The 16,121-nt window shown below is 44.9% G+C and overlaps 3 protein-coding genes across 3 annotated transcripts; 1 reads left to right on the forward strand and 2 right to left on the reverse strand.

Moving 5' to 3' along the window:
* The first annotated feature begins 5,655 nt into the window (after positions 1-5,655).
* Positions 5,656-10,023, forward strand: LOC127302541 (ras-related protein Rab11A). The gene is made up of 2 exons (XM_051333007.2): positions 5,656-6,297; positions 9,414-10,023. The coding sequence occupies exons 1-2, from the start codon at positions 6,041-6,043 to the stop codon at positions 9,904-9,906; spliced, it is 750 nt and encodes a 249-aa protein (XP_051188967.1). The 5' UTR covers positions 5,656-6,040; the 3' UTR covers positions 9,907-10,023.
* Positions 10,024-10,157: 134 nt separating this feature from the next.
* On the reverse strand, positions 10,158-13,552 carry LOC127302542 (rhodanese-like domain-containing protein 14, chloroplastic). The gene is made up of 6 exons (XM_051333009.2): positions 13,258-13,552; positions 13,112-13,158; positions 12,727-12,819; positions 12,214-12,352; positions 12,024-12,126; positions 10,158-10,439 (listed from the first exon to the last, which is right to left on the reverse strand). Exons 1-6 carry the CDS (start codon positions 13,445-13,447, stop codon positions 10,319-10,321), a joined length of 693 nt encoding a protein of 230 aa, XP_051188969.1. The 5' UTR covers positions 13,448-13,552; the 3' UTR covers positions 10,158-10,318.
* A 264-nt stretch (positions 13,553-13,816) lies between these two features.
* LOC127302540 (uncharacterized) lies at positions 13,817-15,219 on the reverse strand. The gene has a single exon (XM_051333006.2). It carries the CDS (start codon positions 15,045-15,047, stop codon positions 14,019-14,021), a length of 1,029 nt encoding a protein of 342 aa, XP_051188966.1. The 5' UTR covers positions 15,048-15,219; the 3' UTR covers positions 13,817-14,018.
* Between the last annotated feature and the right edge of the window lie 902 nt (positions 15,220-16,121).

The following is a 16,121-nucleotide window of genomic DNA, read 5'->3' on the forward strand; positions in this document are numbered from 1 at the left end:
ATGGTCATTGTTGCAAATATTGCGCACCATGGACTCTTAACATTTGGAATTGATATTTATTTTTGTTGTAATCGTTGGGGATTTTTGTTCAAAATGTGATGATTATTGTGCAGACAAATGTGCTACAAAATATTTCCCGCGATGAAATCCTATTATTTTTACTATAATAATCATTGGTGATTATTGTTGAAAACGGTGATGATTGTTGTTGTAAATGAATCTGTCGCAAAAACGCACATAAGCACTTTGTTAATATAGCAACATTTTCACGTAGAGTACGAAATTTGAAAGCATTTGCGACACTAAAATATTGTTTAGCCATTTTTTGGGGTACAAGTTTAATTATTTTGTTCAATCGGTGATTTTGTATGTTTTCTATTTTTCGAGCCATGGCTTGGTGCAAATCCGGATACCGTCTTTTCTCATGTAGTTTGTTAGTGAACAAGTAGCAATCAGACTTTTCTTAGTAGCACATGAGAAATGCCACATCGCATTCAGTGCATAGAGCAGCACAAACCTAGCCAACTGTAGCACATGGCCTCTCTACATCCCTCACACGAAAACACAAGCCAGCGACGGTGCGGAAAGGAATCTGCTCAGCTGATCTCCCGACTGACTCGTGCCAGTAAAGGCAAGCGACGTGAGCTGATTTTCGGACCGTGGGATGCTAATCTAACGGGAGCTGAAGCAACCGATTTTAGCCCATGTATCAGGCGACCGACACGTAGCGCGCGCCTTAAGTTGAGACCCAATAAGGACAATTCGCAACGAAAGAACAATTTTTCTCTTCTGTCAACAAGTTTAACAGAAAACTCAGTTTCAATTATTTAGATTTTGAACCTATCATCTCTTTTCATGTCATTGGTAATGATGATAAATTCAAAATAGATAAACATGTTACGAAACTTAAGTTTACATGTTTCCACGTCCATCAACAACTTTATGCAGAACTACCTCGCACAACAAATACAACTAGGACAAATATCAGCCGATCGATTGACCACACATGTGATATTTCAAAGTAGTTATTCACTACCCTCATTAATAAAAGTCATATAATACCCTTTTTCGGAAAAGGAGATTGAAAACCCTAAGTTCTTCATTAAAGGCAACAAAGTCAGAGTCATTAACAAAAAATAGTACAAAGCATAGACACTTACGGCAAAACCATTTACACGATAGGAATATAAATTTATGACTAAACCAACTTATTCCGCGGCAACGCCTTCAAGAAGGGAATCACGCCCTCGCACCGTCATCGCCACAGACAACTTAAACGGCTAAGACAAGTTTTCTTTATTATGGTGCCTGAGACCAAATCATTGGAGGTCAACATGTTGGCAAGGAGATGGCGCCTTCAACAAGGTAATGAAGCAACTTTGCCTCTTCTGATAGTTGGACCATCAAGTTCTCCATGCCACGCCTAAGTGGCACTAGTGGACGTATGTCTTCCCACCTTAGACCACCTCCCTAGTTGTCAAAAGGGTGCGCCCATTACACAACGTGGATCTGGTTGTTGTCAATGCGTGTCAATGGACCTACACCATCCACCATGGAGTCCTATGTGTGAGCTATCTTGATGCAGCACAACACCGCACACCAGTGCAGCCAAAGCATTACCCCCACGAAACACACATGATCTGACCGGCAACATTTCCAATGGTAGCCCACGGGAGTAAGCCGCTTCCCGAAATATATGAACATAAATGTCAGTCCTTGGCCGACCTACATCTGGTTTGCATACGCTGGCATGCCGAAGTCTAGAGCCCTCCATCGGTCAGATCAGACACATGGCCGCTCACCCCTTCCTTCACCTTGAGAACCATCGGCTTTAGCGACCTAGCATTGAGTAACGGTGTGTGTATTCTTGCATGCGACCACGAGGCAAGGGTCGATATGGTCGCTCCACCATGAGCTTCTTGGGATGAGGTAGCTCTCATATGCGCATCAAGCAGAGAAGAGGGGTAGGTGCTAAGGTTGCCACAAGGCCATCATGGAAGGGGTCATTCCTATGTTGCGGGTCAAGGAGAAAGGAGGGGCATGTGCTAGGGCCACCACCAGTGCAGCCATAGCTAACATGGGAAGCCCTGGAACTGAGGGTTTCTTCCATCTAGAGAAAAAATTATTTAAGAACCAAGAAGAGGAATTCATAAAAGACCTACACAAAGTATAGCTTGAGTTTCTTAGACTCTTGAACCTATGATCTCTTTTCATGTCATTGATATATATAGTTCAAAAATAGGAGACACACCACTGGAAAATCAAGACAAGAAGACTATAAGTCATCATTTTGTTGGTTTAGATGTTATCGTAGACTATATATGAACATGTTTTTTTTGCAAACATGTTTTGTGTAAGGAAAACACTTGAAATCAGTCGACTCGCTGTGACCCAGCACACTGCTTCCTTTACGTCTTGCTTTCCCGCACGCTACCGCAGAGGTCCCACGCTACCGCATGCCACCTGCATTGCATTCCCGCACGCTACCGTTACTTTTTTGATGTTGCTTTCGATACATGTCGCCACACTTCAGCTCTCCTCACAATTCCTCACGCATGTGGTCAATTCCTTTTCATGTAGATTTTAGCCATGTTTGGCGTGTGAGGCATAGGCCAATGCCTCTCTTCTATGTTCACATATTACTACTGTTGCTGCATGTAGAGGGGATAGGAGGACTATCACATGGCCACATGGGTGCTATAAGAATATTAATGATTTGGAATTTTTGTATGCGCTATTTTAGCCCGTCGGCGATCACACGTAAAAGACCGGTCAACTCTAGCGACGTGCATATTCCAGTGCTTTTTAGCATGTCCCGCATGTTTGAGCCACGGCATACATGTCTCGGTGGGCCACTGAGGCTACGAGCTGTTCCTAGCTACCAAGTCGCATGCATGCTCGCATGGTCACACCACTACTTGACCCATTTGCATGTTAATGTGACATGAGATAGCTAGTACCATGAGTTTTTTCTGGGACGACTACACCCTGAATGTAGATCTACATTTTTCCTACAACCTAGAAGCGACATATAGATATTTGGTGTAATCATTTGTGACTTTTGTAAAAATAGATGATGATTTTTGTTGTAATTCAATATATAGCAAATTAATTGTTCTTTGACCACTTTTGCATTGTTTGCAAACATATGTATTTTTATTGTAATCGTTTGTGGCTTTTGTAGAAATAGTCGGTATTTTTATAGTAATTCAATCCGTAGCAAGTTAATTTTTGCTTGACCACTTTTGCATTGTTTCCAAACATATGGAATTTTTTTTGTAAGTGTTTGTGACTTTTGTAAAACTAGTTGGTTATGTATGTTGTAATTCAATATTTAGAAAATTAATTGTTGCTTAACCACTTGCATTGTTTGCAAACATATGGATTTTGTGTTGTATTAGGATGAGGTTTTTGTTGTAATCGTTTCCATTTTTTGTTAAAATTGTTGGCAATTTTTTTTGTAAATCAAACTGCAGTAAAAGTTGTTACGTAACCACTTTTTTGTAGCATTAATTTTTTACAATTTATTGCGATGATTTTTCACATTAGTATATTTTTGTGCACACGGTGCTAGATTTTGTTGCAATACTCATTTTGTTACAGATCTACCCTTACAGTCGCATTTTTGCTGTAAATATCGAGAAGATTGGGCCCAAAGGGATGTACCTTTTCGCTTAACTAGAGATGTTTGGGACCGTGGGTTGGGTTTCCAAAAACTAGGGGCGCCAAAATGCAAAACTTCCATTGCAGTTGATTTCGTGCATCGGATGTTGATCTAACGGTGCAAATGCAACCGATTTTCAGTCCACAATCGGCCGACAGAAAGTCAGCTATTTTGCACAGTTACAACATCTTCATGGAAAATTGTGTGAGAATTTCTTGCATAACCATCAATTTCATGCATTACTATTTTGAATTTTTGAAAAAAAAAATACATTTTTATAACATCTCCTAAAAAATGTAGCGATGATAAATCTGAATTTGTTACAAAACAGGGGAGGAATCATATCCATCTGAGACGTTGGGGAAAACGATTGATTTTCCTCAACCAATTGGTCGACTGAACGGCTAGGGCTCGCTTTTGTAGATTCATCACAAAAAATATGTTACAAAAAATATTGCAATCTTAATACATTGCACAAGATTTATAACTTTAACATGTTCCCAAAATACTTACGAAAAAATTCTAACTAGTATTGCATTGTGAAGAAATAGTACATGAAACTCAGTAGTATTATAGTATTCGTTTGACGCAAGTTCACGTGTGGAGCTAGCAGGAAAAGCATGTGCATGATAAAGACATAGTAGCTATTTTGACGTGAGAGACAGTCGCTGCCATGAGGGCTTCAAGTAACTCGGAAGTCGTGCGACAACAACGCAGACGTTGCAGGGTGGACGTCTAGACAGTCATATCAGACAATGCTCGTGTAACTGATTTTTCAGCTTAGATCGGGCAACTAAGGGATAGCGCGCGCCTTTGTGTAATGGGGGCCATTGGACCTCTGGTCCGTCAGATCAGACAGCGCGCGTGCAACTGATTTTCCAGCTTAGATCGGGCGACCGAGGGCTAGCGCGCCTTTGAGTAATGGGGGCCATTGCCCCCCTCCCTCCCACCTAGAAACTAATTTTTTGTTTGAAAATAAAAATCTTTAGGAGATGATAAAGATGGAGTTAGCGAATGTCAATATTTATGGAAGGTGAATAATAGATTAAGTTGAGATGGTGAAGCTCCAAATTAATCACGCTACCACGAGCTCCTAATCAGGAGCAAACTCTGAGATATAACTTATCAAACCTATGGCCGCATACACCTATTTTACATATAAATATTTAATAATCAAATTTACACATAAACACGAATCATAAACAAAATACACTGTAAACTACCAACAACGAAAGGCATGATCTAGCATGGTACACAAACACTAAGTAACATGATAAAACAATCCCACGGAACTAACCAGGACATCATACAAACTGATATTTGCAAACCACTTAACAACATATATACAAGAAAAAGCTAGTAGTAAAGCTTACTTTTGTACAAATGCTCCCGCCCTCGTGTCACACTTTTTGTCCTCTTTCTTTCTTATGCTGATTATATAGCAATTACTATCGGAAGCACAAAACTGATTCCGGGTGCATATGCACCCGGTATGTAAAAAACATATTTCAAAAGGTTAAAAAAATTAGGAAGAAAATTTCGCATGTAGAGGGACATGCTCTATGTAAGAACGTAAAGTTTCACATAAAATCGATAATTTTTATGCTCTGTGTAAAAAGACAAAAAAGAATGTTCCGAGAAATAGACTATTTTAGCATCAAAATTTTATCTTTTTTACACGGGCACAAAACATGTCGATTTTTGCTGAAACGATTTTGTGAGCATGTAACATGCCAAGATATGCATGATACATTTTTTTTATCTATTTATTTAGTAATATTTTTAAATATGTCTAGTATGTATTTCAAATAAAGGGCACCTGGGTGGGTGCAGAAACACCCTGTCCAATTACACCGTTCCCATTTACTGCGCTGCCATGTTGCCGTGGACAGGGGACACGGAGATGTGAAGGAACGCCCGCTCCAAGCAAAACCACGGCTACCCCTGGCTTTCGAGCACTGCAAGAAAAGCAACAAGAGGCAACACGCACAGAGAAAAGGGAGGCACGTCTAAAGCAGAACACGCAAAGAAAAGAAACAAGGCCACGCACACACCAAGGGCCCCTTTGTGCAGCAGCAGCCTCACCGTCACACAAAGGCTGGTATGCTGCCGGCCGGGACGGCAGGCACAAAGGTAAAACCTCAAAAGCACCGGTGACACGCCAAGTTGCCGCCATAGAGCCATGCCACAGCACATCCTAGGCTCCTAGATAGCTAAGATTTAGAGGCAGTTTCCGTCACACAGTGCACGCATCATCTCAAGAACTTCATCAAGAAAAGACAGACAAGAATAAGGGCGATCGATCGAGCTGAGGTGATCAAGGAAGACACAGGAGCTCGAGGAGCAGAGCGATCAAGGCTTCGGCTGAAGGAAGCTATGGTGTCCCGGGGGAAGGAGGAGGAGGCGGCGGCAGGGTGGGAAGGGGAGAAGGAGGGGGAGATCGACTACGTGTTCAAGGTGGTGGTGGTGGGCGACTCGGCGGTGGGGAAGACGCAGCTGCTGGGGCGGTTCGCCAAGGACGAGTTCTTCCTCGACTCCAAGTCCACCATCGGGGTCGAGTTCCAGACCCGCACCCTCACCCTCCACCGCAAGCGCGTCAAGGCCCAGATCTGGGACACCGCCGGCCAGGAGAGGTACGTACGCGGCCTTCACTTTCACTTTAGCTCCCCTCCCATGCATCTCCGGCCGGGCATGCGCGTCGACCACGCCGGCGCGAGCACGGCTTCGCGATTGCCTATGTTCAGACATACTAGTCGTTCGCGTTCCTTCTACGGTTTGATCCAGGTTCTCTCATAGGACTGGTTCAAAGATACGACGATTGATCACATCACTGGAGATGAATGCTTTGCCTAGTTAATTAGGTGCATACATTACTCTTCTGAAAGCATAAGGTCGTTACTCTTGGTTTAGCAACCGAGCGACGCAAACAACCAAATAGTTGATCGGTTGCTTCGAAGCCTGCAGATTACTTTCGTTTGTTGTGCCACAAAGGACAAAGAGTTTGCTTAGTTAGTTGCGTACGTCTATCCTGTAGTATCTAGCCGTGTTTCTCCGCCACATGATTGGAAGTTTGGTACATAGCGCCAAGTACGATTGCAATTCGCCGGAGCTCTTGCTTGCTTCCGGATCAGGCAATCCATGGTGCCGGTCCACCTCACCCTCCATCGTATTTAAGCCGATGATCCCTAATCGGATCAGCACGCAAGAGGAAGGTGATAAGATGAGGGTTGCTGAGTGGTAGCCAACTTTCATGGAGCTAGCAAGGCGAAAGCTACGCCCGCATTGAAATGCGACAGCCACATGTCGATTCTGCTGCTGCTAAGGACGATTCTGCGGTCCACTAGTGCACGCCGTCCTCTGAAAGTGATCCCTGCAAACGAAAATTCTGCCTTTTCCTCCTTTCTAGGAAGAGGCTCGCAAAATCTTTAGCGTAGTGGAGTGGTCATACGTGCCCTTGTGTCCAGATTGAGACATGTTTGTTACGTACTACCTAGAGAATTCTAGACTAGATGAATTATATGTTTTACATCATTCACGTATGTTTAGATGTTGCTATGTATATAGTCTATAGTATTTTTTAGTACAGGGGTACATTTGTTCTCACTTTTTCCAAATTTATCACAAATCATATCCGTATGGTTTGAATTTTTTTTTTTTTTGAAAACATTCACACATGTTCGTATCCTGGTGGAAACTTGCCACTGTTATTTTCAACCAACAATGTATGAGTATTTTTTATTTAGTGTATAACTATATCCAAATTTAGATAAATGTGTGACATCCTTTTCGAAAAAGAGGGGAGCATTAATAGTTACGAAAAAATATGTTTTTTCACATCGGTAAAAGATGATGATATTACATTTATGAAACTTGCGAGGGTAGTTTTCCATCCAATTGCAAGTGCTTGAACTTTTCATAAATTTCCAAAACCATTTTTTGTTTGCAAAGTTTTAGAGTGAGATAAAATGTATCCATGTTCAATAAAGCATCGTGCTAAATGTTATTTTATTCTTTAAAATAGGTGTATTTTTAACATATGTTTTATTACGCGACCTTGATTGTTACTTTTTGCATGAATATTTAAGTAAAAAATAGATGAATACATATGTAAAACCGTTATCTATAAAAAAAAATAATACTCCCAACGTCCCAAAAATAATGTCTCACATTTATCTAAATTTAGATGTACCTATTCATATTTTGATAAATCTGTGACATTCTTTTTGGAACGGAGCAAGTACCATTCTTGCCTAACTATTCTAACTATACTTTTCTTAATTGGTGTTTTGTTGTAGAATTTGTTTCAATGTTTTGTTGTATTCTTTTTGGAATGGGGCGATGACCAAAGTTGAGTTGGGCGGAGGCGGTTAAGAGAGACATGAGGGATTGGAATGTACCTAAAATCTTGACTCTTGATAGGACGGCATGAAGGCTATCCATATGCAGGAATCTTAGTTTACTCTCTTTTTTCCTTCTCGTTCTTGTTTTGGCTTCCTTTTATTTCTTATGGGTTTCATATCTAGCCTACCCCAACTTGCTTGGGAAAAAGGCTTTGATGTTGTTGTATGTTGTTGTTTTAGGAGTAATATGCATGGTCAAAGACTACTTTAGACCATGAACTTTACTCCAAGTTAACTTTTGGTTCAATAACTTCGAATTTGTCTAGAACAAAGCTCAATCTTATGAAACAATTCTAACTCGGTTCGAAAAAAAAATTCAAAAGTTAAGTTTGACCTAAATAAATAAACAATGAAAATATATTTTTGTGTTACCTATATTTTTGTGCTGAACAACAGAGTGTTGTTTTCTCAAAAAAAAAACGCTAGAATTGTGTGTGTGTGCGTGTGTGATGTTTGTTACGCACACACAGGCACACAACTGCAATAATTTTAGATGTCTATTGTGAAGGATTAAATTTACGTTGCAAATGTTCTATTTTTGTCGGTGTTGTTCATGTTTATTGTGTTCACCTGTCTTCCACGTTGCATGTGTTTCTAGGGATAGCTCGGATGATAATTTTCCGTTAGAAGTAAATGGTTTCTTAATTTTAGAGCTTTTGTAGGACCCTCGGTTCTTGTTTCGTACTAAATTTTCGTGGGGATGAGTGGGATAATATCCACCATGCCTCAAATGGCCATGTGTTCCTTAAAACATGTTTGGTTCTAGTGTGGTGGGCTAGTTTAATCTCCACCCTTTTCCAAATTCTAGTGTATTTTTTTATTATTCAATACGCACGCGCTGACTGAACGTAAAACAAAATCAGTGAGGCATTTTGACCCATAATATTCAGTAAGGCATTAAATTCTCAGAACTAATTAGGCCAATTGCTTAATTTAGCCTGGTCTAACCAGACAGGGCCCTCCTTTGATGGCGGTGACGGTCCGCCAGCAAATACACAACCCCTACCTTGCGGATTTGAGGGTATTGGATGAAGGTAGGGGTTTTACATAATTTCCGTGAGGATTATCTCCACTAACTCTCATAAAATATCTAGTACAGGCCTGAGAGGTTTAATTAGGAGAAAAACTGAATGCAGGAAAGCTCAGGGTCCGAGTGCGACAGTGTACTCTATTCATACCACTCATGCTATGTTCCAACCAGAGGATTTATTTTTTCACAAATAAATTTGAGCACCTTTTTGACATGACAAATCTGAGCACATCGATAAGATGGAACATGAAATGTTCAACTGAATTTCTTCACATAAAGAAGTTTTTGACTGATATGATCATGCGCATGTGGGGAGCAGGTACCGTGCCGTAACGAGCGCCTACTACCGCGGCGCGCTGGGCGCGATGGTGGTGTACGACGTGACCCGGCGGTCGACGTTCGACCACGTGCCCCGGTGGGTGGAGGAGCTCCGCGCCCACGCCGACGGCTCCACCGTGGTCTCCCTCGTCGGCAACAAGGCCGACCTGGCGCCGGCGCACCGCCCGCGCGAGGTGACCACGGACGAGGCCGCGCAGCTGGCTGAGGAACAAGGGCTCTTCTTCTCGGAGGCGTCGGCGCTGACCGGGGACAACGTGGAGCGCGCCTTCATGGCGCTCCTCGAGGAGGTCTTCGCCGTCGTCTCCCGCCGTGCGCTCCAGCTCGACGAGGCGCGGCGGGAGCGCCACGGCGGCGATGGAGGTGGGGGCGGCGAGGTGCTGTCGCTGAAGGGAACCAGTGTGGATTTGAACGACCCCATCATGGAGACCAGCGCCATGAAGAAGAGCCCCTCCTCGCAGTGCGCCTGCTCGTGACCGACGACGTGATGGACGACTAGCCGTTGGTTTCTTGTGTTCGTCCTGATGGTGTTGCGAGACACTGCAGCTAATTGTAAAGATTAATTGTTGTTCATTGCAAAGAATTTGCAGACATTACACCTTGCATTGATGTGCATGTATATATATACATGCGTGCGAGAGGAAATGGTGGAATTCTTCGTCCGTGACCGAGTGATCTGCCATTGAATTGGGGAAGCTCATTTTCCCTACAAAGCCATTATAGTTCGTTCGGTCTACATATTACACCTTGCACTTTATTTTCATCGCGCAATAGAAGGGGAAAAACCTAGGCACAATTGATCCGTGGAAAGCATCATTACAACTCACTGCAACTCCAGCTATGAACAAGAATGTCGTAGCAACTAATTAATGCGAGGTCCTTCCCTGCTCAGTTTTCTTCCTCTGCTTCAGCTGGCAGGTCTTCCTTGAACCATTGGTAGAGTCCTCCCTCTAGATGGAACACATTCTTGTAACCGTCTAAGACCAGCAGGTATGCTGCTATCAGAGACCTGCCAGAGCCAAACAAACCATTGAATTTTGTTAAACTCGGTCATCTGGTATGCTGCTATTGAAAACGATGCAGACTTCTTAAGTTCTTGCAGATAGTTCAGACGCTACCATTTTTCTTCTGAAAGTTGAAATTACAGAATAAGAAAATGATCTGAGGATATCTATTCAAACTACATGAATGAAAGCTGCATGGAAATTCTCCAAGTGCCACCATGATTTTGCATGAATTATTAAGTTCATAGCTTTGCAGATGGAATTAACACTATTGGTTCTCCACTATGATTTACCTACCTGAAAAATCTGATATCTAAATATCAATGGTCAAACAGGGGCAATCCAGAAGGCGGAGAAGGCATGACTACTAGCTGAGATTAACTACTACAGTGCAATATGGTATGGATTGGAAGCTAGGCTCAATGAAAGCTGCATGGCAATTCTCCAAGAGTCATCGTGATTTTGCATGGATTATTAAAATTTGAAGTTCACAGTTTTGCAGAAGAAAGAGATTAACACTGCCGGTTCTCAACTATGATTTAACCTGAAATATCTAAATCTGAAATCTCGATGGCCTAACTCATCATGGAATAACAGAAATCCAGAAATGAGGGAATAAGGCCTAAACTAGCACTGAAATTAGCTAGCATTCTACAAATACTAGCCTCTTCAACTTTGCTTAATGTGGATGTGGAGTATGGTAAGGACTGGAAACTCTGAAACTGTGTCTGGTCTTTTGGCTGATTGAATATGCTCAACCATGCACGGTTCCATCTTTTTCTTAATCGGAGTTCTGGGTATGGGCTTATATGGTTCCAACCAACTCGGATTAGATTTGGAAAGAGTAATTAATCAATCATACCCTGAAACCTTGGAAATACTTTTATATTTCGGCTTCCTTATTGCTTATGCTGTCAAGTTGCCGATTATACCCCTACATACGTGGTTACCCATGGGGATGGGTATTATAGTACATGTATGCTAAATTATACGTACTCGAAAGATTTTAGAATTTTGCAGAAGAGCTAGAGAGAATGTTGTTAACATCCATCCATGTATAACATTTTCTACAGAACACTATGCAGGACACCAGCGGATGTGAGACACTGAAACCCAATTCGGACTCGAACTAGGGTCAGCTCAAAGATGCCACCGGGCTCCCACCACTGGGCCCAGAGCCCATCCACAGATAGCATATTTTTAATGTTGACTAATTTTATTGCTCGAGTAATTGGACCAGTTAATGTTGTAAATATCATGTACCTTAGTATCTCAAAGAATCATCTATGGTTGTTGATAGGATAATATGTGAATGCTGAAAATCAATCATGACCAGTTGACAACCACATGGTAACACTAGAACATGTCAGATCTACAGTGTCAACAGTAAGAAAGTAGCTGAAACAAACATACAGTAGAAAAAAGAAAACTTCCATTTCAGGATAGATGCATCAAATTTTATTTAAGCCAAAACTCATTAATAAACAGTATAAGGAGTTCAGCACCTTCATGAAAATAAGGAAAGGACCGACAATCCGTGGAAAGGAATCAAGTTTAGCAGTAAATAATGCTTGGGCAACATAATATACCTTGATTGCTTCCCATCAGGTAGATTCAGTGTTGGCTTCATTGTTCCTCCTGCTGAACATGCTACAATTATCTTTGCATCTTTACCAAGTTTCTCTTCAACACCTACACAAAGGTGGCCTCTGCATGTGATTGCTATTACATATAAATGGTGAGGAAGCATCAACAGAAGTGCATAACTTGCTACCCTACTTTTTATGAACTCGGGATTCTCTTCTGTTCCAGCAAATATGCCAAAGAATGCAAATGCTGCCCGCCTTGCAATATCCCATGCTGTCCACTCCTTTATTAATCTGTATATTTGTACATTAACGGCACCAGGTGGGTGAGCCTGCATAGAAATAAAATCCATAACTATGGTTCCGGTACCCCAGACTGAAATATAACATTCCATTGTATTAAGCACCGCATAGTATATCAAAACAAGGTTTGCTAATTTCTCAGACATCATTGGAAAGGATTATATCACATTATCACTGTTATTCTTTTAGGTATTCCCAAGCTGATTTTTTTTATATATATTGCAACATCTGTTCCATGTTCGGTTATTGTAGAATTGGATTCAAAATAGTAATGTTGATTCAGTGCATGATCAGGGACACATACAAAAAAATTCTGGCTCATTGTACAAAAGATAGTGGTAATGTTAAAGTGTTCGCTCTAAGCCCAAGAGCCTGAAACAGCAAGTCAGCAACTGCAAGATACCTGTTTAAACTCTGCTTCTGGTCTGACATCAAGAATTACAAAGCCGTTTTCATTTTGAAGGCGCAGTGCTTCCTTCACATCAACACTACGTACCTGCAAAACCAAGCAAAAGAAACAGCTCTGATGTAAATGGCAGCTGCTAAGCATTGAAGGGTCACCTTAAGTCAACAGTAAATTAAACCAATTAACTTATGAATCAACAAGAATAGATAAATCAGTCCCCACAAATGTCAATACAGGGCCTATTTCACACAGAATCTATAATTTTTCTACTCATAGATGTGTTACTTCAACCCCCTTAATAAAAAGTAAGCTAAGAATTTCGCAGACAACTTCATATATGTTTATCGGAAGAATAGTTAACAGACAGAATGATGGTTATTACCCGCTTCTCTAATAGGAGTTGCCGCTTGATCTTCCATTCTTCTTCAGCTGCAATAATAAAAGGGAACATGCCAGGATAATATCATGCACAACAGAATAATTAACAGGTCCATATCAAATAAAAGGAAGCAAACACATCCACAGTACCTGGGGATTTCGCAGTCTTAGTGGCAGCGCATGTTATCCGCAGGGAGCGCACGCCATGCGCCCGGTAATGCTTTGCAGCCTCTAATGGGCGCCAAGAATGACCAGATGTGAAGTCTGAGCAGGAGGATATCCTTGACGAGCAAGGAAGGTTGGTTTTCACTATGGAGCTAGCCGCAATCATCGTGGTCATGAGATAAAGAAGAACAAAAACTTGGGAGAGAACCAGGAGAGAGCTCAGCCCCTAACTGCTAAGGCTGCATCCTGTTACTAGAAGGAGATATTTTTGGATGTGGAAGTGTCCAAAGGACCTAAATGGTTCTGGATGGGATGTGCCAGCATATCTGAACCAGTGGTTGAGGTTGAGCAAGTGTTGAGATAGACAATCTGAACTCTGGCTATATAGCTTGCCCTGACCCCACAAAGACAAGTCATCAACAATCCTTTAGTAAAACTTACCACTGCTTTTCTCTTACCATGAGTAATTTCTGGTGTTTGGCTCATAGAAATTTCTATCTTTCTGAATGTGCAAAATAAAATGAAAGAAAAGGGTGCAGCAGCATTTCAGTAAAATCCAACTCTTTATTGGTGCTCACCAGTTACCACCTACAAATGGGAACACACACAGGTGCCCAAACAGATTGCTTCATGAAAACCAAATCGTCCACTAAACAAGAGTACACCAAATGGAGCCCCTGAAGATTCAGTTCAGAACAGAAACAAAAGAACCCATCACCAGCTCCCGGCCGAGCTAAGCTCGGTGCTCACTCACTCCAGTATCCATCTTCCTTCTCATCCTCCTCGTCGTCCTCTTCACCGATCTCCATCGACGCCTCCCTGAACCGCTTGACGTTCTCCAATGCCGCCTTCCGGAACAACCCGATGTCCACTGCTCCGGCCACCATATTGTACCCCCTCAGCTTGAGCTGCTCCGGTGGGTCGTTGGGCATCGCAAACCCACCCAGGAAAGCCGCATTGGTCTCCGGAGCTGCACCCTTCTTCTTCCTGGCCTCCAGCACCTTCCTCTCGGCCTCCCTGAGCGTCGCGCGCACCTTCCTGTTCCCGGGATCCCACAGGTACCCCATGCTCGCCGACAGGTCGAGCGGGCCCATCTGGACGACGTCGACCCCTTCAACGGCGGCAATGGCCTCGACCTCCGCGACGCCGGCGGCGGTCTCGACCTGGCAGATGATGAGGGTGTCGTCCTCGCAGCGGGAGACGTAGGAGTCGTCGAGGCCGTACGCGGACGCGCGGACGATCGGGTAGGCGGCGCCACGGACGCCGCGGGGCGGGTAGCGGCAGTAGGAGACGGCCTCGGCGGCGGCGGCGGGGGACTCGACGGCGGGGAGCATGAGGCCCGCGGGGCCCAGGTCGAGCGCCTTCTTGGCCCAGACGGGGCAGGCCTCCGGGAGGCGGAGCACGGCGGGGGTGCGGGCGGCGTCGAGGGCGCGGAGGCAGGCGAGGGCTTCCGGGATGCCGCCGGGCCCGTGCTCCATGTCGACGACCACGTAGTCGTAGCCGGCGAGCCCCGCGATCTCGGCGAGGGTGGGGGAGAAGGAGAGCAGGAAGAGGCCGTAGAGGGTGTCGCCGGCGGCCAGGCGGGACTTGAGGGAGGGGACCGGGGCGAGGAAGTCGGAGGCCGCGGCGGCGGAGGCGGAGGCGGAGGCGGAGATGGCGGCGCGGGAGGGCTTGCGGGTGAGGAGGGAGAGACGGGGTGGGGTTCTGGGTTTGGGTTTCGGCGCCAGGAGGTGGTAGGAGAGGGACGTGGCGGCGGCGGCGGTAGAGGTCGCCATGTGGAGCTCAGCGGTGGCCGATAGGCGGCGGCGGCGGCGGCTTGCTGATGGTTTGGGGATCTGCGACGGTCGAGAGCGGCAGCGGCGGCCGGGGGAGTGGGAATGGCTTCACGACTGACAGAGTGTGGTGTCACGTGCCTGCCGCGTGGATCTGGCTCGGCTTGACTTTGATATCCTGGACCGCGCCGGGCGGGGAGGCGCTTGCCTTCGGATTCTGGCGATTTCTCTACTACTTAAAAAGACTAAACTGGTTCCTTATTCCGCCACAATACGTTTGGTCGTCCAACACCTAGGTCCATCGATTGCTAAAGGCAAACATCCTTCGTCGTTTGCCCTCACGTGCGCTGACAGGTGGGCCAAGCCAGCACTCCTCGTCGTTCCCCAACCCCAATTCCTGGATCCGATCTCACGATACCAGGGGCAGGCGGAGGCCGCCGCCGTTGTGCTCCCCCTGCCGCTCACCCCGACCACCACTGCGGCAACGACGACGACAAGGATGGAGACAAGGCGGCAGCGCCGTCTCCAGTGCAATCCGGAGCGCGCCGTCCACGCCGCCGAACCGGCTATCCTGTGAACCTCTCGGTCGCAGTGGACTACCGGCGCCACTCCATCTACCCCGTCGACGGTGAGCCCACCTCCCTCTGTCCTCCCCTAACCTCTCCGACCCCGCATATGTGCGCCACCGAGCATACCTGGAATCAGCTGATGCGCCCTTCTTCTCCACCACACATGTATGTGGGGATCCCCCTTGATCCTGGCGGCATGGCTAGAGACGAAGGCAACCCTCAGCCTCGCCCGCGTCGCTGCCCGGCTTGGGGGCCAGATCGTCGGCTGCGGGGCTTAGATCGACGGGCTGCGGGACCAGATCGTCGGCTGAGGGCCACGGCTAACAGTGACGGGAAGAGAGGATGCCGACGACGGCAAGAAGTGCGGCGACGGCCTGGAGTTGGATCTCATTTTGCTTCGTTTTACTTTTCCTCTCAAATTTCCCCCATCTTGATTGGCCCTATTTTCGGGTTGAATCATCTTGGTCTGGCCCTGATGCCCTGATGGTGACATCCGGTGTCAGTCCTC

This window comes from Lolium perenne, chromosome 5 (assembly GCF_019359855.2).
Source record: "Lolium perenne isolate Kyuss_39 chromosome 5, Kyuss_2.0, whole genome shotgun sequence".
Classification (NCBI taxonomy): Eukaryota; Viridiplantae; Streptophyta; class Magnoliopsida; order Poales; family Poaceae; genus Lolium; species Lolium perenne.